This window comes from Pithys albifrons, chromosome 1 (genome assembly GCF_047495875.1).
Source record: "Pithys albifrons albifrons isolate INPA30051 chromosome 1, PitAlb_v1, whole genome shotgun sequence".
Classification (NCBI taxonomy): Eukaryota; Metazoa; Chordata; class Aves; order Passeriformes; family Thamnophilidae; genus Pithys; species Pithys albifrons.
In genome coordinates this window covers 113,690,081-113,717,890 of record NC_092458.1, presented here as the reverse complement: position 1 = coordinate 113,717,890, position 27,810 = coordinate 113,690,081, and the positions used below count along the sequence as shown (strand labels likewise).

Here is a 27,810-nt window from a genome sequence, read left to right as displayed (position 1 = left end):
CAGCCCCAGGGCAAGGCAGTTCTCTCACAGTCAGCACTCCATGGACTCCTGAGCAAGGCTGACTGTCAGTGTCTCCACATCTTGTGCAGTGGGAAAAGCAAATTCCAGGTGCTGTGAGTGCTGTGGATGTTTTCTCACTGCCTCAGGGCTCACTCATCCATTGTGTTCTGGCAGCCAACCTGCGGCACAGGTAACCATGGAATCCAGGGTTTGCTTTGTGTTAGAGGAGCTCAGGAGCATTCAGGATTCACTGAGCACACAACAATGTCCTGTTGGTACAAACAGAAGGGATCTGAGAGCCTGGAGCTGCCTGTGTGAGCAATGCCCAGATAACAAGGGGTCTGTGTGTGCCCTGCCTGGCACTGAGGGATCAGCCCTGCCCATGGCTCAGACACAGGCACTGACAGGCTGTGCTGTAAACACTTCCCATGTGTTTCCAGGTGCAATAGCTGTGAAAAGCTTTCACTGTAACAAAAACGGGACAAGATCCTCTCATAATTAATATGTACAACCAGGCAAACTGCAAGTAATGCATCTGGTGAGGGCTCCCTAACTCGTGCCTGCTGAGACCAGCGTCATTCCCACTGGGTTTCTCCTTTTGTGGGGAAAAACTGGGGGAGGGAGAGAAATGGGGAGTAGAGTTTACAAATTTCAGGCAGACAAACAGAAAACAGGTTTTAATGTCAACAGAAGGCAGTAAAAGCACAGAAATGGATGGCATTTTGCAGCACAGAAATAGAGGTTTAAAATCAGCAGCACTGTGGGGAGGTTTGGGGGTTTCAGGAGCACAGCCCTGACCTGCAGTTTGGGTTTGGTTCTGCTTTTGCTGTGGTTAACACGTTCCCTGTCCTGTTTCTGGTGTCCAGGTGGATTGCATACGAGGGATGCAATTTCTTAGGGAAGCAGATCCTGCTGGAGCCCAGTGAGATCTCAAACTGGAGCGAACACAGTGGCTGGAAAGTGATTGGCTCCCTTCGTCCTGTGAAGCAGGTACTGTGAGACTCCAGGAGGGGTTTTTGGAGAGGGATTAGCACACAAGTGTCAGCTCTACCAGTAAGGACAGTGGTGAGTGTTGTGCTCCTTAAATCAGGCCAAAGATGACAGCCAGAAGGACCTACTGGAAGATAAGTGAGGCAGGAAATTCCCCTTGTGGCAGTTATTGAGATCTATGTTAGGCTCCTAAAGGGAAATAATTCCGTTTCTTGGAGCCAAGTTTTGTTTTTCTGAACTGCTCATTAGCATGTTCTGTAGATGCTCTATTTTTACATTTTTGCCATTTAACAATATAATGAGAAAACCAATTTCGCATTTGTTTCATAATTAACATAAATGGAAGCAGGAGCAAATTTTTTTGTGCTGTAGCCTGGATTTCCAAAACAGGCAAAGTTCATGCAGTCCCACCAGGCTTTCCCTCTCTGCCTCACCCCAAGTAATGCCAATTCCAGTCTCATTCAAAGGGTCAGGTCTCAAACCAGCATTTGTAGGAGCTTTGCAGAAGGCAGGTGGGGAAGCAAGACTGAGATAAAGGGCCCTAATTCAAGGAGAAGGAGGTACAATTGTGCTTCTCTGCCTTCCCAAGGCCTTCTCATCAGGTCACCAGTGGCACACAGAAGCTCCACACCAGTCAAAGCAGGGGTTGTCAGTGCCCAGCCCTGCAAAATGAGAGACTTTGCTCAGTGGCTTCATAATTCCTTGTAAGGAGTCACTGCACATTGAACTGCCACACCTCGTGTTTGGCGATGCTTGAGGGCAGAGGCTTTACTGCCTGGAGCTGAGGGGTTGTGTGAATACAAAAAAAGGGCATTTAAGCTCCCAGAAGAAAAACTCTGCTTAAGTTGGGGTCCCAGCAGAGCTGCCCTTTTTAACTCCCTGCTCTTTATTTGAGCCAAAATCAGGAATGACAAAGCAAAAGCTCAAAGCTGTAATAGCCCCACAAAATCCTCTTTGTGTTTTGAGTAAACTGAGTAAACAGGGATACCAAGTTTGTGTTCTGTGTAGGCTCAGAGGCAGTGGTGTCTCTCTCTGCCACATACGCCAGTTACCAGGGCCTGAAGTTACTGGGTCTGTAACTCGGGAAGTTTTGTGCCCCAAGAACAAAAAGCCCGTGGAGCACAGCCCGGTTACTGGCTGTAGTTACCGAAATGTGCTGAGCTAGATGGATTTGCATGCCACAGCAATTAGTTCTACAGCCATAAACACATTTTTTAACAATAATAACTGGAAGTGAGAGCCATTGCTGCATGTGCAAACCACTTATTGCTTAACCAAAAAAAATGACTGAACATGCTCATCGGATACTGGAATTGGGTGTGTTTAGAGACGTGCTGGAGGGGAGGCCTGTGGGCTGAGCCCTGGCAGTGTGTGTGCTGTAACTGTGCCTTTCCCTGCAGCCTGCAGTGTGCCTGAGGGTGAGGAACCGGGCCCAGGGCAGGTACCTGACCGTGACTGGCAGCCTGGCAGACATCAGGGCGGCGTCGGTGTGCGCGTCCCCCCGGAGCAGCGGGGACAGCCAGCTCTGGCACTACTGCCACGGGCTCCTCAGATCCAGGGTGAGTCTCCATGTGCTGACGGGGGCTCTGGGCTGGATCCCTGCTCTGCTCTGACTGGCCTGGCACTAAAAACCCCATGGGTTTGGTTTTGGTCTCTCTGCGTGTCTGAAACCAGAACTTTTAAAACTGCATCCTCCTCCCATGTCTGGGCCTGTCTGCTTGGGCAGGTTGGGCTGCTCTTCACATCTGTCCCATGGCATTGATGTGCTTTCTGGAAGTAGAAACCTGGTTTTGTCTAAAGTCACATGTTTACAACAGTTAAGAATTTATCTGAAAAGCAATGTGTGAGTGAAGTAAGTGATTTTCTATTAATGCTGCCTGTAATAGTCTGTTATTAGCATAAAAAAGCTGCTAATTTAACATAAAAACCTGAAATAAGAGAGACCACCACTTTTATCAAGCAGCTGATCCGTTGCTGGACAATCTGTTCCTTGCTTGCTAGGCTTCCTACCCAACTGCAGCATGATCTCCTGATGTGTGGTCATTCAGGCACAAAGCTGAGGCTCTGTGGCCTGGATCTCACCTCTCTCCTTGTTCCCTAGGCCAACAATGCCTGTCTGGATGTCATTGGAGGCAGAGACGTGCCTGGAGCCAAAGTTGCCCTTTGGGCAGAACATGGGAAGGACAGGCAAAAGTGGAGACTCAATGAGGATGGAACCATCAGTTCGTACCTCAGTGAACAACTGGTGCTTGATATTAAAGGTATTTAAAGGATTAACAAACGAAAAAACCCTAAACCTCACATGTTGTAGGTGTATTTTTTGATTAGGGTTAATTGCCATATTCCAGCTTTTGTTTTTTGGATTAAGGTTTCCTTTTAGGTTTATGTCCAGTTCCTTGACAGTGGGACAAGAAATGGAAGTTACAGAAGACAAAATGGTGAAGAAGCAACCACAGAAGAGATGTGGCTCAAAAGAAATTAAAAAAAGGCTGGTTAAAATTGTCATTGCTTAGCTGCAGACACCAGCCCCTCCACCTGATGGAATTTCTATTTTTCTGCTAATTTTCCTACTTAGTCATACTTCTTAAAGATTATGCTTAGATTTTTATGAGCATTTCTTTTAAAATCTTTCCTTCATGACTTTTCTTTTGTTTTTTAAGGAGGAAACTACTATGACAAGAATCACATCATTATGAATCAGCCAACAGAAGACAGACTGTCACAGAAATGGGACATTGAAATACTGTGAGTAAAACCCACCCCATGGATGGACCTTGTGTGGGCTGTTAACATCTAAAGGAGGGAAAAAAGCCCCCAACTACTGAAGTCACACACCACTGGAGCCACAGGCAGCAACTCCTCTCTCTGCTTCCCTTCATGCCAAGCACCAGCTCTGACAGGAACTGAGTTTTTGCACAGATACGGGAGAAGGGAGGTTGATCCAAAGTCTCTGCAGGGAATGGATTCTTCAGGGGCTGCTCCAGTGGAAGTCACTCTTGCTCTTCATCTGAAGTGTGAAAGGTAAAGGTGAAAGACTTCACACAGGTTTGGCAGTACAGGAGCTGCAAGAGGTAACGTGGGAAAGGCTCTTCAGAAATGTTGTCTTTGCTCCTCTCCTACTGATGGGAGCTCCCTGAGGAACTTCTGCTCCTCTCCCACTGATGGAAGCTCCCTGAGGAACTTCTGCTCCTCTCCTACTGATGGAAGCTCCCTGAGGAACTGATGCACTGCTGAGCTTGAAAGAAGGGAGTTGGACCTTTGTGTCCCAAGCAAAACTGTTGGGCTTCAGGCCATCCCAAAGCTCAGATCATGTCTGTTGCTAAAATGCAAATAATTCTGTTCATGTGAAGGCAGCTTTGGATGGAATTCCAGCTCAGCATGTGGAGGGAGGCAGTGGAGGAAGCCTGAATGTGTTACTGGTTGGCCTTGGTCCTCTGGGGTTTGAATGAATTCCCAGAGTGAGGAACTTTGCTGACCCACCAATTGTGAGTTCTCCCTGGGATCACCTTTACTCAGAGCCCCATGGGCAGGAATCCAAGCAGGGGTAAGTGGTCCTGGTGAGGCTGCACTTGGGCAAGGGCTAAGCTGCTTTTGGCACAGCAACTATTCCAAATGTAGCTGCATTTTGTTCCAATGTACAGATTGATTTGGTGCAATGTCACCTGGTCTTAAAACCAGGACACGACTCCCCCAGCACGTGTTCCCAAAGGTGCTCCCAGCCTGCACTCCAGTGCTTGCTTCTTGAGGAGTCCCTTCATCACTGGTTTCAGCATCACTTCTTTGAAAATGCCCTTTTTTTCTTGTATTTGTATATTCAGGGTATGTATTTTAGGACTATTTAAAGAGTTCAGATTAGCTAAAGACAAGATATTTTAAATTGCAAAAGCTGTAACTATTCCAGTTGTGCACTCAAACAGGATCATGCCCCAACAAAATAAAGACAAAACCCTAAGTTTGCCATAGAAATAAAATATATGGATGTCTATTTTTGTACGAAATGGAGTTCTATTTAGTACTATTTAAAAAAATCTACTTGCACTTACTATTTTACATTCTAAAATTACCATAAATCTGCTGTTTGAGTAACAGATCCTCAGATGTATGTATATATTTTTCCAACTAAAGCACTTGTTTAGCTTTTTTCCATGTGAGTCAGTACACCAAGTGTTCTGCACGTGTCTTCCTTTCCATCTGAATTTTTAAAAGCCTGTGTAAAAAGTTGTAGTTTTTTAAATGAAGAATGACTAAATCATCTTTGGTGTCTCAGTGTTACATAACAAAGCAAAGCAGGCTTTTGTACTTAGGAGACCTTGAATGTAAAATGCTAAAGCATGTATATTTTAACTGTATAAAAATTTTTAGGAGGAACATTTTGCTTGTTGGTTTCTTTTCTAAACAACCTAAACAACAGTTTTTAGCAGCTGTCAAGCACATACCTGTAATATATTTCAAGTGGACAAAAAAAGGGGTGAGTATATTGAGTATGTGGCTCTGCTGGTATTAAAAATCAATGAAGTATTAAAGTGACTGCATTGCTCATCTCAACCCACTTGAGTGAGCATTAAAGATACAGATTCCAGTTAGAGATGTCTGAGTTATTTTCACATTAAATTGGTGCTGGGGGAGGTGGAGGTTAAATATTGTTGTTTGTTTACTCCAGTGATGGCAGATTTTGAGAGGAAAGGGAATTCTTGGGCAAAATCTTCCCCCTTTGGGAGCAGCACACGCAGCTTTTACTGAGAAGGTTTTGTGCTCTCAGGGTTTTCCTGCTGGCAAAGTTTATAAATGAAGAAAACAAGTTAGTTTTATGCCCCAGGTTCTGGACCTGCTCCTAGTACAACTTTGGGTGTCCTCCCCATCCCAGCAGCTCTCCAGAGGGAAGGGGATCCACAGCACTGGTGTCACTGGGAGGGACTTCATCCACCCACAGACAATGGGCAGCTTTACCTGTTTCTCCCCATGCCCAGTTTCCCAAAACTGAGCAAAGAAAAGTATTTATTTGTTACACAGCACTACAAACCAGAGGCTGGATGGACAAAAAGGTAATTTAATAATCCTTGCTCTAAGAGATGTTTAATAGCCAGAACTACTCCTTAGAGAGGAGCAGCCAATTCCCAAAAGCATCAAAGAACTTCAATCAGACACTCACTCCACAGGGCCAGGGCCAGGTTTTGTTTCTCCTCATCTGAGGGGAGGTTGAGCTCTTGCACATTAACGGTGCTGCTGCTCCAGATCTGCTTCAGCGCTGCCAGGTGTGACAAAGGGAAGCGCAGCCCGTGGGTCTGGGGGGGAGAGGAGAGAGAAACACAAACCCTTCAGCTGAGAGCAGTGTCCTCATTGCACAGCTCTGGGGAGGGAGCAGGAATGTGCTCTGTTCCCACCCTGCACTGGTGGCACTGAGAGCATCCTCCACAAGGCACAGTTTGATCCAGACCAGTTTAATCTTTGTAGGGAAAATGCTGAACTCTCTTATGAGTTCCAGCACACTGTATGAGGTAGGACGTTTGCAGCACGTGGCTTCCTCCTGTGCTTTCCACACTGAAGAATTAAATAACCTTAAATCTACACTCCCTATGCCTAACCCTACCCATTATTTTTGGAAGGTCACAGAAGTTTATTTCTATCTTTGGATATTGTTTGACACAAGCACAGAGGAGCTCCATTACCAGGCCTGGAATCTTCAAGGGCAAGAAGGAATTTTCTGGGATGTGCACATGTTGTCAGGTGCCAGTGTATAACCTCAGCTCCTGAGGATCAGTGGGATTTACCTCAGAAGGAAAATAAGTGCCAGGCAAAAAGCCTTGCTGTAATTACAGAGCCCAGGACAGACTGTGGTGCATTTGTGCAGCCCTGAAATCAAGTGTTTCGGATCACAGACCTAAGACTGAGCATCTCACTGTCATAAAAGCAGAAATGGGAGTTGCAGAGCTCAAGCCACACTTAAGGAGGATTTTTGACTCAGTATATACAAGCAGGCACAGAGGCCAACCATGTGCAGCCTTATCAAAAACATGAAAAGCTCCCTCCCTACATTTCAGAACAAGGTGGGTCTTTACTCCCAGTGTTGAGCCACCTCCCCTAAACTGAACAGCCCTGCAGGATGTTCCAGTGGATACAGATCTAACATGGCTCAGCATGGCACTCCCTATGAGTGCTGAATATCCAGCAGCCTCAACAGGACACAGAAGTTAAGAGATGGTTTTAGTTGCTCCAGTAGGTTTGCTAACTGGGCCATAAGGCATTGCACAAGAAATCCAGTTAACATCTCCAACATTTAATTAAGCATGAGATGACATTGCTGAGCTCCTGGTAACCGCCTCTGTGTTGCAGCCTGAGCTCAGCTGCACTGTGGGATGGGCAGAAATGCTCTGGGTGCTGAGGACACAGCAGGACCCAGGCCCTGCTCCCAAGCTCATCTTAAGCAGCAAAACCCACCTAATTTTTGGTGTGTGTTTGCAGGGACAAACCTGTGCTGTGCCACCCTCACTGGCAGTGTCATCTTCTGTCCCCATCATGTGGGTTTCCCTCCTGTTCTTCAAGGAATGATACACATAAACCATGTCCCTGCGAATTTCATCCTGAAAGACAGCAGGAACAAAAGAAAATACGATCCACACCCTCAAATTCATCCCACTCCAGCTGCAAATGCTGCTTGATGGTGGAGTCCACTCTGACAACAAAGTCACTGTCTCAGCTGAATATCCAACAGCCACTCCCACAGCAATAAGGCACTCCCCAAACACCTCTGAAAATCTATTTACAATCATCTTCTGCCTTAAAACTGCCCCTACCAGAGTCACAGGACTGATGCTGTACAGAAAACAGGCCCTTTAAGGGAAAGTATTACTGAGCAGATGTGAATCAAAACATTTCCAGCCTGATGCTGATCTGTCTCTTCACAATCACATGTCCATTATCAGCCCTTGGTCAGAGCTGTGCAGAGCAATGCAGAGCTCTCTGCACATGGAATTTGTGGACACAAGTCTTGCATGTCATTCTGGGTTGATCTGTGCGACATCAAAAGGCAAGGTGGAAAAAAAATTAGGAAAAAACAGCTCCCCAAACCTACACAGTCTCACAGCAATATGGACACAAACAAAGTGGGGGAGAAAACCCAGAAAGTCATGTGTGTTTTTCTTGGAGGGAAACACTCATCCAAAAAAACCCCCAAACTGTACAAGCTAATCTATCCTGTGTCCCACCCCTTTTTTTAAAAAATTGAGATAATAAAAAGCACTTCTACAATTTCATACTAATGAACCTTGATGGATAAGGAGCAAACACAGCACAATGCAAGACAGATATATTTATGTTGTGGAACACCTCAGTAGTGCCCCTGCTTGGATCAGAGATAACTCAGAAGTGAAGACTAAATGCAGCTGCAATCAGGAGAATTCCCTCTCTTGAGGAAACCTATTTTTATAACTTACTCATGTCCTTAAATACAAAAAATAGAAGAAAAAAGCAGGGTCCAGCTCAGTGTTAACTGCCCCACCCTCTCAGACCAGCAGAGAGGAGCAGCAAGTCCATGCCTGGCACTCCCAGCCCACCCCAGGGGTGGGCAGGGTGGGCTCACTATACTCACAGCATCCTCCTGGTCTGGTTCCACGGTGAGGAGAGCGTGGTCTCTGAACTGCAGCCTGATTTTGCTGTCTATTTTTGGAAATTTCCCACCTAGGAAAAATAAACTCTGCCTCAGAAAGGAAGAAAACCAGACAAATGGTAGAAATGGGGCCCCCTCTGTGCTGTCCCCACTCTCTTAGGGCTGGAGTGTTTGTTAACCCGTTTCCACACCCACATGCAGGGAAGGGGGCAAAGGAGAAAGAGATTTTTTAATTCTGTCACCTTTCCAGGCTACAAAGAGCTGTAATAAACAGCAGGCTGGAGCCCAGGGACAAACACCAGTGAAATGCTCTCAGGGTACAGTTTAGGAAAGCTGCCAATTCCAGTCTGGGATAACCTTAATTCCATGTGTCATCTCCCCGACTAGACATGGAGGATTAACCAATAAACACCACAGGGAGCTGAGGGTGGGCTGTGAGCTTTGCCCACCATAAAATACTGAAAGTTCCAGAAACCACAACGTGAGCCAGTTGTGGGAACACTCAAACCCACCTGGGCCCAAGGACTGAGAGCCGCCCCCCAGGCAGGGCGGCAGGCGGTGTGTGATGAAATCCTTCCTCATGTCGGACGCCCGGAGCTCCCTGGATTCCTCCACACGCTCTGCCAGGCGCCTCAGGAGGCTGCTCAGCTTCTCTGTCCATTCAGCTGCATCCACCTGCTGGCAAACACTCACACTCAGCTGTTTCCACGTGAGTTCCAGCTGAACACACCAGGCCTGAGCCAGAGCAGTGATGCTGGAAAAGCCTGGATTTTGTCTTTGCCAAAGTCCCCAAACAACCACCTTTGTTCCTTCCCACCTTCCCCACGAGCTGTTCACACATCAAAGCTGAATTCACTTTCCTTGCTCTGCTGCAGTTCTAAAGGACACCAAGCACAGCTGGAGAGACATTTGTTCCTCCAGCACACTGAGGGGCTGATCAGCACCACAGGATCACCATAAAGGGGTCACACAACAATTTACTGAACTTAAAAAGCCTCAAAAACTTGGCCTGAGAGGAACTGTGCCTGTGTGACAGATCCCAAGCAAATACCATCACTCTTAGGAGGAAACAAGCCATATAAAGACACTGACACAAAAGAAAAGCAGTGCAATGAATTAGGCAATGCTTCAGATGGAGCAAAGCTCAGAACAGCCACCCTGAGGGTTCAGAAGAAGGGGTTGAGCTGCTGGACAACCAGTGCCATTGCACTGAGCCTTCAGAGCAGATCCAGGGCAGAAGTTTCCCCTGTAGACACCACTATTCCCTCAGTCCCACACACCTACCATGAGCAGTTGCCTTGGGATGCTTTTCCTCAGCGCCACGTCGTCCTTTGCTGTGTCAAACACAAGGCCAGGAATTGCATCCAGCAGGAAATCTGCCCAAGAGCTGATGGAGAGGGAGAAAACAAATTACCGAAATAAAACAGACATCTTACCTGGTGCCATGGGCTGGAAACCCTGACAATGCCAAACGTGCTTGGTGGTCAGAGACTCATCTCACAGTTATTCAGCATATGCCCAAGCTTATTCTGCCCAGTTTGTGGCTAACAGAAACCCTCCCCAACTCCTAACTCAGGCCAATACTCCAACCTCAGCATCCAGGAGGCTGATTGGGTGGCAGGAACATTTCACTGGGTGATAACAGCTCAGTGGGCACAAGGACCAGGCCTGTGTCATAAGAAATCTGACTTGCACACGGGGTAGGAGATAAAACACACAAATAAGCAGAAGATATTTGCAAACAAGAATTGGTAGCAAATCTGTCAGAAGACATGTGGGTGACTATCACACACAGGAGAAAACAGGATGAAAGGAGAAACTCAAGACTCTGAGTTATGACATGAACAGGAACTTCAGTCACTGATGAGAGATTGTTTTTAAACACAGGAGTGAGTCTGGAGTTGTAGCATCTTCCACATTAAAGTCTACAGCTGGTAAACACTAAAATAAGGAATTAAAACCCAATCAAGGTTGCTGCATGAAAGCCTGGCAAACAGGCTGCTTCAAACAACAGTCTTGCTCCCCTCCTTCCCCCAAACCCCAAAATTCAATTACTGCTGCCTCAAAACCAGCTTAGATCCTGTTACAACAGCAGGGCACTTACACCACAGTGGGACACCCACATCTATTCCCTGTCACCACATCTCAGGTCTGTGCTACTCACACACACCTGGCAGAGGAAAGCCACAGAAAACAGGAAACAAAGGATACTTACTTGTTCTGGTAGGTACTGATGGTCAGGTGTGTTGAATGGGAGGTGCCAAGGGGAGTGTCAGCCTGGTGAATGGTCCCTCTGGGGAAGTACAGCAGGTCACCAGGCTGCAGGGAAATCAGGGAGAATTGGTTTGATACACCCTTATTGGAGTCAAAGCAGAGAAAACACCCCCTGAGCAGACAGACTGACAATACACCTGAAAATCACACAATGATTTTAACAACATAACACCAAGCCAGAAGGTCAAAACCTCAAACTTTCCAACCTGCTGTCAATATTTACTACACACCTGCCCCAAAACACCAAACAAGCCTTTAACTGTAGGACATGCAGATTCCTACTGAGCTGCATGAGGAGGGCAAAGCAGCAGCTGAGATGAACCTGTTGGAGCAGTAAAATGTGAATTTGGTCGCAGTACAGCAAGAGAAAAGGCTGATATTCCACAAGAAAAGCCAAATACTCTATAGAAATGGTAACTTGTTACAATATTGGTCTGAAATATTCAGTTAAAACACTCAAAAACAGGTACAACCTTCCTCCTCCTTATCTTTCTTCTCAACTAGGTCAACTAAAACTCCACTCTGAAAAAAGTTCAGATTAGGAGAGTCAAGACTAGAAAGAGTGCAGAGCACATGAAATTACCTCCAGGAAGGAAATACAAGTTTCCTTATGGCTTGTCCTGTGAACACCTACACAGCTGGACAGCACAAAGAGAAAATTCATAAAGTAACAATCATTAAATCTGATTCCAGTTTTATTCTGCCAGTCCTCAAATTTGGCCACATCAGCTACTTGTAAGAGCCTCCTGCACTAACACAGATATATTCCATGGGGTTTAGTTCATGCTTTTGTTTATCAACCAAGGGTAAATATTTAAATCTGATTCACCAGAGCAGTGACAATGTTCAGTGCACAGAAGGATCAGCCTCTTTGCTCACAGGCAGAATGCAAAAGCATAACAATGTTTAATAATCACAAATAAACCCAATGGTTTTCCTGCACACAACTCCACAAACATCATCCAGGAGTCGGGGTGCCCAGCCTGGAGAATATGGTGAATTTCCAGAAATAACTGGGGGTTTGGGTCCATTATTTAAATACTACAAGCAAAGGGTACCTTTGAAAAAGGCTTAGACAACTATCACCCAAATTCCTTGTGCTCACAGTGTTTTGTGTGCAAACCCCTGAACTTCACAGCCACAATCACTGAGAATTCTGTCTTCAAGAAATGGAGCATTTTAAACTGTTCTGAAGCAATTAAATCACAGTACCTTTAATATGAACTCATGTGTGGGATTCCCAATCCTTTCCTCTGACTCAACGTTGTATTCCCGAGCCAAGTGCACTGTTGGTTTGTAGAGTCTCCAGTGCTTCTCCCCTTCCAGCTGCAGGATAAACACCTGCAAAACAACATAAATCCAGATCCATAAGGAGTTTTGCAACCCAACTGATCAGGTGTTTTGTCTTCTGATTTGCCAAGCCTGGGGAACCAAGTCAGAAATCAGGGACAGAAAGCAAACAGCAGAAACACCCCAAGTTGCTTTTCTGACTAAGACTACACAGATTTCCCCTTCCCTGCTCTCAGCTGTTCCACAGCAAGGCAAACATAATTCCTTTCACATTAATTTTCAGGTTTTTACAATGCAGAGATTTGTATTTGAACTGATTTTTTGGCCTCTATTTAGAGACAACAGATAGAAGAGTTGTGAAGTGTGATCTGCTTTTTCCTAAGACAGGCATTTGAAAATCTCTGCCTCTCTCCAGTCATTTAAGTGATAGAAAACTAACCCAAAAGTGACATAAAATCTCAGGTAGAATCCCATACTATTCTGAGCTGGAAGGGACCCCCCCCAAGGATCATTGAGTCAATGGCCCACACAAGGGATTGAACCCATGGCCTTGGCATTATTACAGCCAAGTTTGAACCAACTGAGGAAATGTCAGAGTTACATCTGCCACACAAATATCCCAAATTTATCACCATTCACCAACAGAGCATCAGAAACCTCTCTGGGGTGCTCTCTGGGGGTGGATGGCATAAACCAGAAAAGCTGATTAACAAGCATAAGGAATATGAAACTCCAGGTGTTTTTAATGAGTATTTAATTAAAATATTAAAAAGCAAAGCATACATGGAAAGGTTGCATTTTTTGTTTTGGTTTTAGTGGGATAGCCCTACTTTTTTTATATGTATTATATGCATATTTGCATATTCCTTTTAGAAGCTGATTTAAAATGCATTTCGACCACAGGACTTCATCGTACCAGGAACTTCTTAAAACCAGCAGGAGCAAAAAGCACAGTCTGCTCTCACTGTGCTGCTGAAGAGACAGCAAGTTCTTAGCAAAGGAAAAAGGATTTGTCAATTCTTGGGGCCAGAATGAAGTGAAAATGAACAAAAGGTGCCAGAAAGCTCCTGCAGCTGTGACAATAAATTCTCTTCCCATCTAATGGAAATACCATGTCTGGAAAGCCCAGTTTACATGATGTTATGATTAGATATTACTACGAGTACATTTTCAACACAATATGTAATAAAAACGACCACAAGGAAACACAAATAACTACCCTAAGTTTTCAGTGGAAAAAAACATTTTCCCATAATGTTTATTGGGGAAGGGCTGGGAGCACACACAGGTATCCATATGCAGAGTTCCACAGACAAGGAGGTGCTGTCCTACCTCAACATCATCATAGTGAGGGGGAAGGCCCTGGGAGCCCTGGGGAGTGATGTAAACATTGGAGCCCACCAGAGACCCAAAGTAGCACTCCAGCTTCTCCTGAATCTTCCACAGCTCCTCCTACGAAAAGAAACGGTGCTGTTACTGCTGAGGAGCTCGGCCTCCCATGGCTTGGGAATGATGATCACAGCCCCACAGGCAGAGAGGCTGGGAAGGCTCTGTCTCTCCTGAAAGTGCAAAGGAGATCTGCCAGGAAAGTAATTGCCTTGTTCTCTTCTCTGTGCCACTTTCAGGCTGCAGAACCAGACAAAGGAGGCTAAACAGAGGGAAACAAACCATTCAACCATCCCACAAAGAGCAAAACACCATAAATAAGCACATGCAGGACTTTCATTCCATGGGCCTGCACCAGAGACCTTTCCCCAGTGACTCCGATCATTTGGGAATATTCCAGAACAAACTTTACTCATCCACACCCAATATGTGATGGACACAACAAAGAGAAAAAAGCAGAATGTGCCCAGTACCAGATGTGCCCAGTACCAGACCCACATGAGTGCAGTTTGGCCATTAAAACTGAGATCAGCAATGCCACACCTGGGGCTCAGCTTGTATTTGGGACCTTTTTTGGGTCCCACTGACAATTAAACTGCATTGACACCTTTGGAAAAAACCAGGAGTGCCTAAATCCAAGTTGCAACAAACATCCCAGTCCTTCACACAACTGTCTCCTCACACACAAGGACTGAGGACACTCAGCTACACTGGGGTGGTACACTTCCATGGGGCAATCCACTGGGAAGAAGAGTGGAGTGGAAATATCTTACATGGTTTCACACCTTGTGCTCCATGAAAGGGACAAGGCTCAAAAGCCCCTGTTTGCACAAGGAAACAGCAGGGCAGAAGGGATACTTTAAGTCCAGTTGCCTAATCATCCATTTGGTGCACTTATTCTTTTCAAAAATTTATGTGACAAAGCAAAATTTAACAAAGAATCCTTAGTATTATAGCATGAGTCAGATTTTGATCTTGCTGCAGAACACTAAAATGTGATAGACAGTGGAAAAGTATAAACTATGTTTTAATACATATTTCAGCAGGTCATCAGTGCCAACCACCTCCCCTGGGGACAGACATGAATCCAAGGTCTAGTGCAGCTCAAGCAAAGCACACCCCATTATAAAGCCAGCACTAATTACATCCACTTAATCCCACCTTAAATCTCTGAGGCTGGTGAAACTGTATTGTGGCCTTTTTCTGGTCAAAATCCTTCTTCAGCTGAACGTAATTCACTTTACCTCCTTTATTTAAGACCTTCTTCTTGCCCTTCACACACCTGCAGACGTTGACATCCCGCCCATAGCACAGGCCCTGGTGGCACAGCTCCTGCAGCTCTGCCAGCTGGAACAGGGACAGGTAGTAAGCAGCCACCAGGGGATCATCCCTCTGCACAAGGAGAGGCTTCTGCTCCCAGTATTCCCTGAAAAACTCCTCTGCTTTGATGGGGGAGATCAAGCTTACAAAGAGGCTGTCTGGGGTCTCAAAATTCAGGACTGAGGGAGAACAAGGTGCCTCCAGCTTTGCTCGTTTGCACTGGGCCTGTGTTTCTTTGCCCATTTTGAGATGCTTCCCTCCTTTCTTGGGCATGTTCCTGTTGAAGAGGAGAGAGGAGCAGTCAGTCAATCAGCAACACAACCTCAAGAGCCCACAGGCCCAGAGCAGAACTCCTTAACTTACCCAGTGGGAATAGCTCTCCTTTCAGAGGCTCACTGTGTGCTCCAAGCAGCAGAACATGGAAAGCCCACAGGAATCCTTTCTCAAACCTCAGCAAACTTCAAATGGGACCTGTTGCTCACACAGCTCAAATCCCACAGCTGAGTCTACACTCAAAAACATGCCATGAAACCCAGTGGATCTGCACAAATTCAGACTTTTGTACAATCTGTACAAAACCCACCCACACAGGGAACCTGTGGTCAACTGGTCTTCTGTAGCAAAAACTGGGAATTATTTTAAAAAATCAAACTTTAAGAGCTTCAATGGCATCATGCAGAGGGAATGGAGAGAGGGGACAGGATCAGAAACTGGTACTCCATTGCAATTCCCTTAAATGCATTAGCAGTTTACAGAAGACAGGAAACACTGTTAGGCCTTTCTGCTGATGCTCTGTAATTACTGAATTTACAATTTAAAACTTGTAGAGTTTACTAGTTTAAAAACTAAAATGCCAAGATTCTGCTTTCATCATTCCTGCCAAGCTGTCAGACTTTGTTGTTTATGTAGAACAAAGGGAATTCTTTCATACAAGTAGAGACATTTAAAGTGGGAAGTCATTGACTTTGGTTTTCCAGGCAGAAAGCTTGATGCAGAAATAAAAGTTAATCCACAAATGGTTTAGCTGCCAAATTCTCTAGAAAGTTAAGGCAAGAATCAATTTCTAAGTAAAAATGACAGCTCTACTCCCAAAAGCAAATGTTGTCAATCCCATATCTTGAAAATTAAACTCCAGTCCTGCTATTTACGTGCAGCACTAAGTTCTCCTGTGCAGCAGGACACCCCTGCCCACCCACTGACTCCTGGGCAGTGTTCCATCAGCAGTTCCTGTCCCTCCACAGCAATCTGTGGTCACCCCAGCCCTGCAGGAGGGAGTTCACATCACCTCCTTCCTGGGCAGATGGGCATTCCCAACTACAGCAAGGTACAGTTCTGTATGAGGCAAGGGAATGATTAAAAAATTAAATGCTGAAAATGAGTCCCTGATTAACACCAAGATCTGAAGATGGTGCAGTATCAGACGATGCTGCCAGCACTGAGAGCTACAACTGACATCCTCTAACGCCAGCAACACAAACTCAATCAGGCCTGAGTGACCAGTTTTGAATTCCAGACCTAAATCCATCACACCAACCTCACAGCTCACTCACATGGACTCAAAGAAGCCACATTCAGGTATGCACCAGTCAGAGAATGCAGCTTCATTTACACCCTGTTCTGTTCCTACAACTGCACACCCACAGAATGGCTTGGGTTGGAAGAGATCATCTTCTGAGATCAGCTCAGTTGGTTAAAACTTGGCTGTAATAATGCCAAGGCCATGGGTTCAATCCCCTGTGTGGGCCATTGACTTAAGAGTTGGACTCGATGATCCTTGGGAGTCCTTCCAACTCAGAACAGTCTGTGATTCTGTGATCTAGTTCCAACCTCCCTGCCATGGGCAGGGATACTCAACCCCCCATCCAACGGGATCCAACAGCATCCAACAAGCCTTGAACACTTGAATTCCAGGGATGAGGCATCCACTCATCATCATCTCACCACCCTCATCAGAAAAAAACTCTCCCTTACACTTAACCTAAACCTACCCTCTTTCAGCTGAAAACCGCTGCCCCTTGCCCTGTGCTACAGGCCCTCCTACGAAGTCTCTCTGCATCTTTTTTGCAGCATTTGAGTACTGAAAGGCTGCAAAAATCTCTCCAGAGAGACCTTTATGATGTGGATGCAGCAGTGCGAGTGGAGCAGCACCGGAGCGGGCAGAGGGGCGGGATGTCCTCCCTCTCCTCCTGCTCTGGATGCAGCAGTGCGGGTGGAGCAGCACCGGAGTCATTCACAAGCCCTTCCCTGCCGGCAGAGCATCCCCCGGACACGGGAGCGGCTGTTCCCTGCCGCCAACACGTGCTCCCGCCCCACGTGCTCCCACTGCTGGGAAGCAGCGGGAATTCCGCCGGGCACGGCGGCTCTGAGGACACGCAGTCTCACTGCTCCCCCCTCTATCCCATCATCCCCATCCCACCCCTCCATTCCTCCCCTTCCAGCGGCCCCGCACTCACCGGACGGGGCGGGCACATGGGCTGGGGTGGGGATGCTGGGATGGATCGGGGCGGGCATATGCGACGGGCTGAGGATGCTGGGATGGATCGGGGCGGGCTCATGGGCTGGGCTGGGGCTGCTGGGCTGGATCGGGGCGGGCACATGGGCTGGGCTGGGGATGCTGGGATGGATCGGGGCGGGCACATGGGCTCGGCTGGGGATGCTGGGATGGATCGGGGCGGGCACATGGGCTCGGCTGGGGATGCTGGGATGGATCGGGGCGGGCTCATGGGATGGGCTGGGGCTGCTGGGCTGGATCGGGGCGGGCACATGGGCTGGGCTGGGGCTGCTGGGCTGGATCGGGACGGGGGAGAACGGGCAGAATGTACCGGGTGGAAGCGGGAGGAGGTCGCTGGGAGTCACGGGAGGAGACGCTTCCGGCAGTATTACAGCGTTATTCCTGCAGATATCCCAGCAGGAAGGCAGCAGTACCTCCACTAAGGTTGATCACATGGATTACATTTTGCTCCGTACAGCAGCGCCCGCGCTTCAGCTGCATTATTTTTTTTCCCCTGGGCCAAAATCCTGTCATAAATAAAAAAAGTTAGGTGGGCTTTGCTAAAGCTTTGTCCTTGTGCATGGGTAGTTTGAGGGATATGGAGCAGAACTGGCAGGAAACGGTGAATTTTGGGAGCTTCAGCAGCCTTACAGTGCTGATTTAAGTACAGAGCCTTTCATGTCTCCAGCACCAAATCAGATCCCTCCTGTATGGAAAATGGTTTTGCAGTCTTGTTCCAAGTATGCTGTGCTCACATTTATTCCTCCTGCTCGCCCTGGCACTAGCTGGATCCTTTGGAACGAGTGTTACGTGATTCCAGTGGGCTCTGCATTCCTGGATGCATCCAGAAAACTCCTACAAGAGAGAAACTGGCAAAATAATACATGGAAAAGGGGGATGGAGGAGAGAAAAAGGCTGGTTGTGTTCAGTTCTTGTTTCTTTACCACCTGGACTGCTCTGTCTCCAGCTGGCCACAATATCGTGGTCACTTGAACATGAAATACAGATTAATCAGCACGTGGCTGAGTTACCAGGAGAGAGATTTTGCCAGGGCTGAACCTACAGCTGTCCCAATTGTAGTACAAATTAGATAGAAAATTTAAGTTTCTCTAGAAAGCATTTTTATAGGCCTGTGAGTTTCGAAGCAGAAGAAATTCTCTACTTTCTGAGGTCCTCACTACATCACTCAACATTCAGAATACTTTGCAAAAATTACTGCATTGCAAATATTTTAAAGGTAAATGATCACCAATAGTTGGGATATTCAGACATGCATTTTTGCAGCTCTGTAAAAAATAGGTCACTGTCATGAAATTCTCTTTATTTCTTTCACAAGAGTAGTAAAGCTTTGAAGAATGAACTAGTTCTCCAGACTTAAAAGTCTGCATGACCTAAATTAACACTCACAGGACGTTTTCTTACCACAGATGGGTGTAGCAGCAGATGCTAAAAATAGGGAGGCCACATCCTGCACCTCAGCTGGTCACAGACACCATTAAGGGCTGTTATTTCTGTTCCAAAAATCCACAAAGTACCCTCACCACCAGCATGAACACTCATAAAAACATGTATTTACAGAGTGGCTGTGGTGTTTTAACTTGCAGTAAATGCTGTGGGACATAAACCAGTAGGAATGGGAAATACTTTTGAGTACCTTTTTAAAGACTTCCTTCCTGGTCAGTGGAGACAAACTGACTAAAAGCATTTATGGCCATCCCTGTCAGGAAGGTAACACATTTCAGAGGAGGGTCATGGGTGCTGCAGGCAGCCCTCCAGCACCCTCTAGAGAAGTTGCGTTTAAATACTGTGTTATTTTTCACTGCTTATACAAGCAATAGATTTTTGAAGTGCAGTTGACCCCATCATGGTGTTAAGAAGATAAAAATTATAAGCTGTGCTGTAAAACTACCCAGTTAAGTTCCATCATCGTTAACAAGGGCATGTAGTGACAGGACAAGGGGGAATGGCTTCAAACTGAAAGAGGGCAGGTTTAGATTGGGTGTTAGAGAAAAAATTCTTCACTGTGAGGGTGGTGAGGCACTGGAGCAGGTTACCCAAAGAAGCTGTGGGTGTTCCATCCCTGGAAGTGTCCAAGGCCAGGCTGGATGGGGCTCTGAGCAACGTGGGCTGGTGGAAGGTGGGGAGGTTGGGATGAGATGATCCGTAGTACCCTGGGTGGGAAGAACCCTTTGCCAATGGTTACATTCACAGCTGGAAGTGACAACAGTTCCTTCCATCAAGGCAAGCTGTGCAGCTCTCCAGCACCTCTATAGGATGTTCCTGGGAAGGTGCCAGGCAGGAATCTTTTCTTCCACACTTCCATGTGTGGGACAGTTTGCTGGACAGCCTGCAAGGGGCTTGGTCTGTGCTGCAGATCCTGTAGGAAATTCAGAAGAGGGAACTGGTTTGGGTCAAGAAGTACATGGGAATATTTTTCTGTTGGAGGATGAGGATTCGCTGTTGGCTACACAAATACTTCATGTAAGACATAAAAAAATATATGAAAATTATGTTATGTGAAAAGTTTAGGACACACATCTGGAGCAATTAGATGGGTTCTTCTCAGGCAATCTGGAACAGCTGTGCAGGATGCCTCCATGATGGCTGTGCAGGAACAAGGATGTGATGGTGTATTTTTATATATATATATCTATATCACACATTTGCTCAGCTTGAGGTCTGATGTGCTGTTGCTGTTGCCAAAGCCTGCATGTTCCCAGCATTGTCATTCGTGGTATGGTTCTGCTTTCCATGGCAGGATTTCCTGGAAGAGTATCAAAGCCCTCTGAGCTGTGATACATTTGTTTGGCAGCAAACTGTGTGCCAGAGTAGCCACTCACTCCAGGAGATTTGTCACCCAGCGTGCACTGTGTCACCACTTCTCCAGCTCTGGGGCTGGGAGCTTGGCAAATGCAGCTTTTTGGAAAAGCAAGAGACATCACCATGCTATGAGCTAACAAGCTGGGAGCAGGAAAAATAAGTAAAAAATAAGTAAATAAAATAAATAAGCAAATCAGAGAGCGATTCAGGCTTCCCAATTTATTCCCGTTTCCTTGACCAATAAACTTGACCAAGCATTTACCTTGTGACATTTTTTGCCACCACAAATGATCATTTTGAACTGACTGTCTAAATAAAAATTCAGTTCATTAAATGACAGACAAACCCAATGAATGTAAGTGGGAAATGCTCCTTATTTGGGAAAGTCACAGAAGTAATCTTGATTCTTTTCTGGTGCTGTGAACACTTTCTGTATGTGTCCTTGAACATCCTTGATTCAAGCTCCTTAGCCTGAACCCTGGGATATTTCCATGCAGGATTCATCTGAGACTGACAGGATTCCTGTATACATCTTGTTTTGGCACAGCTGATCCTTTCATTCCTGTGTGTGTCTCAGTGTGGTGCCCGAACTGTGCCGGGGTCACAAACAGGCACATGCAGCTTCTCCTCCCTGTCACATTCCACCTCAAGCCAAAGGGAGAAGGAGGGGGCAAAACCCCAAGCCCACGTGCAACATAAAGCAGAAGAAGCAGATTCTGCTGAAGATGTGGTTGGTTTGTTCTCTTGGCAAAGCTTTTTAGAAGCTCTGTCTCAAAGCCACAGACAGTTCTGCAGAGAGCAGGTGAGTGCAGCAGAGGCAGAGGTGTGGTTGTCACATGAAGGGCAAAGCTCATGGCAGGGATGCTGGTCATCCACCTGGGAGGTGTCTGGAAGATGTATCAGGTCTGGGACACTGTTCCTGTGCTGCCTCAGGGACCAGAGTGAGCAAAATTCCTCCAAAATAAAGGTCCAATGGGGGGTTGGGGACAGCTGATAAGGGGGAGGGATTTTCTTGAGGTGTTGACAATGTACAATGTACAAAGCCCCATCAGCCTTGGCTCCTGCTTTCTCCTGGTCCCTACTCCACTGTTAAGCTATATTTTCCCCCCTGGTTACCGAGGACAGAGGCTGCTGAGGTGCACACAGGTTGCCCAGCAAAACTGAAAAAATGCAGCAAGTGAAACAAGGATAGGAGGTGTCTGAAGGAGATTGGTGCCAATTCCTACAAAAATGGACCACAAGTGGAGAGCAAACAGAAAGGCTGATTGAAGAGGAATGGTTTAAGTGTAGGTAGAGACTGCATAATACCTCAGGTGGGAGCTGCTGTCTGCTCAGGTGTGTGATAAAGGACTCCCTTAGTGACCAAACTGCTTCTATGCTACTGCAGCAGGAACATATGCCTGGGATTGCCCCGGTGAAGCCTGGCACAGTGCAGCTGAAAAAGAACCAGACACATGGCAGTTTTCCATTAACAGTTTTGCTGCTAACCAAACCAGCCCAGGTTTGACACAGAAGCCTTTGGAAACTTTTAATCCTTTCCTCTACTGCTGTTGCATTATTTTTAAAGTCTGAGTCTACCCTCGTACGCAAAATAATGTCTCGCTTATAAGGATTTTTGTTCATATGTACAAACCCCAGTAAAAAAAGTTGAACACAATATACACACTGGGAAATATAATCCTGGAATATGTGTCAATAACGTGATTGTTCTGTAAAATAATCCTGCCCACGTTTCCCTTGAGAGATCTCTTCCTCTTCAGGCGATTTGTGTCCGCGTTGGAGATGTTGGTTTCACTCATCCGAGTCTCGCTGTCCTCGCAGGGCTCTGAGAACCCAGACAGGTCCATGTCCACATCTGTGTCATGAAAGCAGCCATCAAAAGCCATTGCTTGCACTGCATCCATGTACATCCCTGAGGCCTGGCAACAGAGAAGAATTATTCTGGTTGCAGAGGAGCCATTTGAGTCAATTATGAACAAATCAGACAGAAAATAAAGCTTTCCCTTCAGTGCTCTTCTCTCTTGGAGAGCATATGGAGGGTGAGGACATGAGCAAGGAAGGGGAACAGTGATAAACACTCTTGTCTGACTGATTATTGCTGGCTGCTGGCTGGCAGCACATGCCCCAGCTTCTGGAACAGGAGGATCAAACTGTCTCTGTCCCACAGGTCTGTGTTGCTGGAGCTGTGGGCAATGACTTCAAACATTCCCATCAGATCACATAAGCAACATATGCACCCTTTGTGTGTTTTAACTCTCATGAGTTTACAGAGGGGGATATTCTTGAAGGTTTTAAGTGAGTCCTTCACAGAAGGCAGATGTTTAACTTGCAGCTATTTCTGCTTCAGGCACACTTTTCTAAAAATGACCTTGTCATTCATCTGGTGTTGGGACAAAAGGGCATCATTAAACCCATCTTCTTAATTGAAAATGGCAAAGCAGGAAAAGGAGAAATGGACTCTGCTTCACAGAAAACAGGAATAACACCCAAGTGCATTCTGGGGTCTATTTCAGAGAGGGGCAAAATGCCTTGAGAACAGAAGGAAAGTTACCTTCCTCTGAGGGGAAAAAAGGGAGAAAAAAATGAGTATTCCCTAATATTTGCTACAAGAAAAGGAAGGGGAAAAAACACAGACCTTCTCAGGATCTCAGAGAGAATTTCCTCCCTTCAAGTAAAAAAAAAGTGAGATATAGAGTGGAGACAGGGATGGTTACTGTTCTGTTATCACAGTGGTGTTATCAGGATTACTCTGTGGCTTCTGTGGTGCTTTCTGAAGGCAACAGAACACAGAGGGTTATACCTTGCCCCTTTTCTTGAGCTGCTTCCTCTCTTCAATTGTGGTGAGATAGTTCACTGCAGCATATTCGATGACAGACAGGAAGACAAAAAGGAAGCTGATCCATAAATACACATCCACAGCCTTTATGTAAGACACTTGAGGCATTGAGGCACTTACTCCTGTCATGATAGTCGACATGGTCAGCACTGTAGTTATACCTGCCAAGGGAAGGGGAGGTTATCCTGATGCTGATCCCTCCTAATCCTTTCTCAAATGGTACTTGAGAATTTCTCAGCTTTTATGTCTCTGTCATAACTTCTTTGCTTTCTGAAATTAATCTAGAATAAAAATCCTACACCCATCGAAACTAAGAAAAAAAATTATTGTTGACCTCAGTGTGACCAGAATTTTTCCCTCATCTTTTCAATCCCTCCCCTTAAATCAGCTTTTCCTCTCATTCCTTCTCCACTTCTACACCAGTTCAAGTCCACTGGAACATTAAAACTTTTCCCTCTCCCTCTCTGCAAGTTCCTCAGGTTGAAGGATGGAGTTTGAAATACACCATATAACAAAATTAATTTATTTTAAAGTCATGTACTCTAGGCCTGGGAGCTAAGCTCTTCTTGTTGTTAGCATTGCCTATAAATTATGTATGTTTATGCTAATGATATGTGCTTTATTCATGGGACTCCTGATGCATAACCTTCTGCAGAAATCCATTTATAAAGAACATGATCAGCAAAACCCGCCTTGACAACATTAAAAATGGCCTCCTGAGATTGAAAAAGTTATTTTTAAAGGTGAAGTTAAATTTCTTATAAATAAAAGGAATTAGTAGATGCATTGATAAAAGTAGGTGGAGGTACTGTCATTTGTTTTCAGATGAAGAAATAGATTTATGTATTAATAGCTCTAGACTGTGCCAATAGAAAGGGATCTGAGGTACCTTCAGTGCTGTATTTTCTATATTGATGTAGCTATAGATAAAAATAGAGGGCTTTTTCACTTGTCTAAGAAATATGACAACACAGAGTTGGCTTCTGGGACCAGCACCAGTGAGAAGAAAGAACAGGAGCTTCTTTAAAAATTATTAAACAGAGAGTTGCAGGACTCAGATACATTATGGTTATATTAAATATCCTGGCAAATTTCCATCACGTCTTCAAAGATGCTAATTTTTGGAAAAATGCACTCATTCCAAGGCCATCAGAACTAAATCCCCAACAAATGCAGTCCTGAAGTGACATTAACTGAGAAAAACAATAAACTTGTAGAAAAAACACTGTAATTAGTCCTTTTCTCCTGAGCTGAGGTGTTCAGAACTAAAACAGGGAGCAGAAAGATGTCCAACTTACTCTTTGGCTTCCACAGAACACTGCCCAGCACAGTCAGGGCACCAAAGCAAATGTTTTAAGGTGCCCAACAAAGAGAGGCTTTGCTACAATAGGCAGATGGTTCCAGCTTGGTAGGAAGATAGGAAATATTTCTAGAGAAAGAGAGCTGCAGAGCTTTTAGCTATGCCTAATGAACCATGGATTTGGGGAGGGATCTGACTCCCTGTGTGCTGGGAAGAGGGAAGATAAAACCCAGGCTTTGTAATTAAGTAAAATTCTACATCAGGAATTCTGCAGCATCATCCCTTTTTGCTTCTCAGGTGTGTGAGCTGTTTCCTACTACAACAAAACCAGTCTGAACAAACATTCCATTTCCAAATGGACATGCTGGCTAAAGGCAGTGACAACAGTTGCAATATTAGTGCTGTTCAGGTAATTACCTGATGTATTTGCTCATGTCCTGTGTAAATAAGAAGCCAAGGTGACTTCAAAGCCTCTCCCCCCTCCATTCTACACTTCCCAAAGAATATACATCAAAGGTTCACCTAGTGATACCCTGGCAGGAACAGCTCTTCTGTCAATCCAGAATGAAACCCAGGACAGCATCACCATCAGCATGGCTGGGAAATAGGATTGCAGCACAAAGAAGAAAATATGTCTCCGGAGGGCAAAGTTGATAAAGAGTCGATTGTACCAACCTATTGGAAAAAACAGAGAGGAACAGGTTGGGGAAGAAGAGAAAAGAGTTGTGTTATTTGTGAGCTCTGTTCACTGGCCCCTTCCTTCCAGCAGGAGTGATGTATCCACATCAGTAAGTGCTTAAGAAATCTTGCCACCACTTTAATTTTACTTTACAAACCGTCTGTTGTACTTCATTAAAATACTGTGCCTTATTAGTAGTAAAATACTACACACATAAAATACTGTTATAACTGAGGGTAGGAAATTGAAAAAAATTAAATCCACTTCAAGTGCAAGTGCCAGGAGAATACCCACAGGATATATTGTCCAGTGAAGCCAACATCTGCCTGCTCCAAAGAGCAGCCTGCCTTGTCCCACTCTGGAATACCCTGCAAGAAGCAGCTCTGTTCCCCTCGGGCAGAGCAGCTTGTCTACCCAGAGCTGAATTTAGAGGAGACAGTGCCATCTAGTGAAGTTTGGGGTGTGCTCCGCCTGTGCAGCACAGCAGGGAAACCAACATACAGTGAGGAGAAAAGAAGGCAAAAGTGGGTGGCTGCACAGCACCTGCCTGTCCAGGACATTCCTGAGCCCATTAGAGCAGCCATGCCATCACAAGGAGTGACTTCATAGAAAAAAACATATCAAAATTAACTCCAGATAACACACTCTATAGTGTTTTCTGTTCTGGAGAATGTTTCTTGTTGGAAAAATTGTTGTCTCTAAAATGGATTTAATTGTTGGTCCTTTGGAGCCAGGGAGTTCCAAAAGCCTGAACACTACACTGGGATTCACAGGAGGGGATATGTGGAACCTGAAATGCAGAAAACTGCTTTGTGAGCAGCATTTTTGTCCTTGTTTTGCCCGAGATTTTAGGGAGATGACTCCCTTTAGAGTTGTGCTGATTGTTCCCCACTATTATTTACTTGGAGGGTAAATTTTCTTCCAACAGGAAGCAAAATAAAAGAGCACGAGAAAGTGGAACCTCCTGAGCAAAACAAAACCTCAAAGCCAAAGCAAAGTGTAAGTCTACAAAGGACAGTACTCTAAGAGATACACTACAAGCATTACTCAGGTACTTTCCAGTGGTCCCTGCAACTTAAAAAAAGTCTTTCCTTTCACCTTTATGTTGCTGAGTTAAGCTCATCATCAAACCATCTGCATGTTAAGCAGTTACACTTTGCAAAGTCCCGGATGCTGCAAAGCCCTGGGCACAGGGGCACTCTGGGGGTGCACGAGGCTCTTTCTGCTTGTGTGAGTGTTTTTTGATGGGAATGGCAAGGCAGGGAGAAGCCAGCTGGGCTCCCAGAACCCACTCTGAACACACAGTGATGGCGGTTTGGTGGAAAACATCCCAGTCTCCTCCTTGCCACAAGGACAAAGGGGACGTGGCTCTGAGCAGGGCACAGTTATCACAGTCAGGTACCACTCGCCCTCTTCTCACATGGCAGTGGCTCTGCAGAACTGAAGCTGTTCTTAGCTCAGACACAAGCAAGAGATAACGGTGAAGAACCTGATCAAGCTGTGAATTCCTCACTGCTTTGGCTGCCTCAGAATTCAAACTGGAATTTCTGCATTCAGCATCAGCCACCGACACCTTCACTGGCGTTTTATTAAATGCAGAAATAAATAAAATAAATAAAATACAGCAAATAAATCTATCTGCTGCTTTCCTGTATGGCTTTTTTTTCCAAAGTGTTATGCATTTCATCATATCAAATGGAAAAATTTTTATTTTATTAATTTTGTCTTGATATAAGGGGCAATATCCAAGCTGAAATGAATTGACTTAAGGGTTGGACTCCATGATCCTTGGGGGTCCCTTCCAACTCAGAACAGTCTGTGAGTCTGTGACTCAGACCAGGAAGGGCAATAGCAAGGCATGCTATTTTCTCTGTTTAAAAGTATATGGTTAGACTACTTCCAAAGAGAAACACTTTATAATTTTGTGTGGAAATGCAAAGAAAACAAAACCAAACCCACCTTGCATGAAATCAAGACTACAATAAACTCATAAAGCCTTGTGCAGTTTGCCAGAAAGTACAGTTCAGGATCTAGAGGGAGAAATAAAAACCTGCCTGGGGTGGATTAACCTGGATTAAAGTATGTAGTATTTACATAAAGAGGTTTTTTTTTTAGTCTGCAACTTCAAGAATAAATATGGAACATTAAGCAAACCATGAATTAGACCTCTATGGTCTTGTGTGGAAATCCACCAATTAGCAGATGTTTAATGACATTAGCTCTAAAAATGAGGATATTTTAGCCAAAGAAACACACTGGAATTCCTCTTGTTTGCTTTCTAATATTTGACTCTTTAGGATTTGCATTTTCCAGATTTTCTGTATAGCCAGGACACAAAGATTCCTGTACATTCAATATTCCAGTGGCTTTCAGAGAAGTACCACACTTTTGCAAGAGCTCACAACATCATATATTCAGTTGTGCACTTTTTTCAGGGTCTTAACATCAGATATGAAGTTTCAAGTACTATTATGATCTCTAATTCTACTAGAAAGTGCTACTTTTGTGATGTGGAGAGAACCCAGACAGAGCAGAGGGACTGACAGAGCTCATTTTAACTGATCCCTCATCAGCAGCATTATTAGCAATGAGTGTGAATGTGAAAGCCATTCTGTGTTCTGTGCTTGTCTCTGCTAGTGAGGGGTTACTGTACCAGTGCTGCTGTAAAAAGCCAGTCCACTGGAAGCACTGAATTCCTCGATGAAGAACTGGGAGAGGGAGATGTGCTCGTCTGTGCTCAGGGACTTGTTCCCATGTTTCCAGTACAACATCAGATCATCTTCATTGTATGCATCTGGCAGAAAGGAGAAATAAAGTTATA

General features: G+C 45.3%; 3 protein-coding genes across 3 annotated transcripts in view; 1 reads left to right on the top strand and 2 right to left on the bottom strand.

Annotated features, from left to right (window-relative positions):
* CRYBG3 (crystallin beta-gamma domain containing 3) overlaps window positions 1-5,360 on the top strand; it is an 86,333-nt gene extending 80,973 nt beyond the window's left edge. The window contains exons 19-22 of the mRNA XM_071568818.1: window positions 867-990; window positions 2,391-2,549; window positions 3,092-3,251; window positions 3,651-5,360. Coding sequence (XP_071424919.1) covers window positions 867-990; window positions 2,391-2,549; window positions 3,092-3,251; window positions 3,651-3,739 — 532 coding nt within the window. The 3' untranslated portion in view covers window positions 3,740-5,360. The remainder of the gene's footprint in view (window positions 1-866; window positions 991-2,390; window positions 2,550-3,091; window positions 3,252-3,650) is intronic.
* A 661-nt stretch (window positions 5,361-6,021) lies between these two features.
* Window positions 6,022-17,403, bottom strand: RIOX2 (ribosomal oxygenase 2). The gene is made up of 10 exons (XM_071564134.1): window positions 17,317-17,403; window positions 14,705-15,140; window positions 13,490-13,609; window positions 12,080-12,208; window positions 10,809-10,912; window positions 9,878-9,980; window positions 9,106-9,271; window positions 8,576-8,664; window positions 7,458-7,568; window positions 6,022-6,272 (listed from the first exon to the last, which is right to left on the bottom strand). The coding sequence occupies exons 2-10, from the start codon at window positions 15,134-15,136 to the stop codon at window positions 6,114-6,116; spliced, it is 1,413 nt and encodes a 470-aa protein (XP_071420235.1). The 5' UTR covers window positions 15,137-15,140; window positions 17,317-17,403; the 3' UTR covers window positions 6,022-6,113.
* A 4,390-nt stretch (window positions 17,404-21,793) lies between these two features.
* Window positions 21,794-27,810, bottom strand: part of GABRR3 (gamma-aminobutyric acid type A receptor subunit rho3) — a 30,397-nt gene continuing 24,380 nt past the window's right edge. The window contains exons 6-9 of the mRNA XM_071573066.1: window positions 27,643-27,783; window positions 24,833-24,985; window positions 22,975-23,171; window positions 21,794-22,093 (exon numbers count right to left, since the gene is read on the bottom strand). Coding sequence (XP_071429167.1) covers window positions 21,794-22,093; window positions 22,975-23,171; window positions 24,833-24,985; window positions 27,643-27,783 — 791 coding nt within the window. The remainder of the gene's footprint in view (window positions 22,094-22,974; window positions 23,172-24,832; window positions 24,986-27,642; window positions 27,784-27,810) is intronic.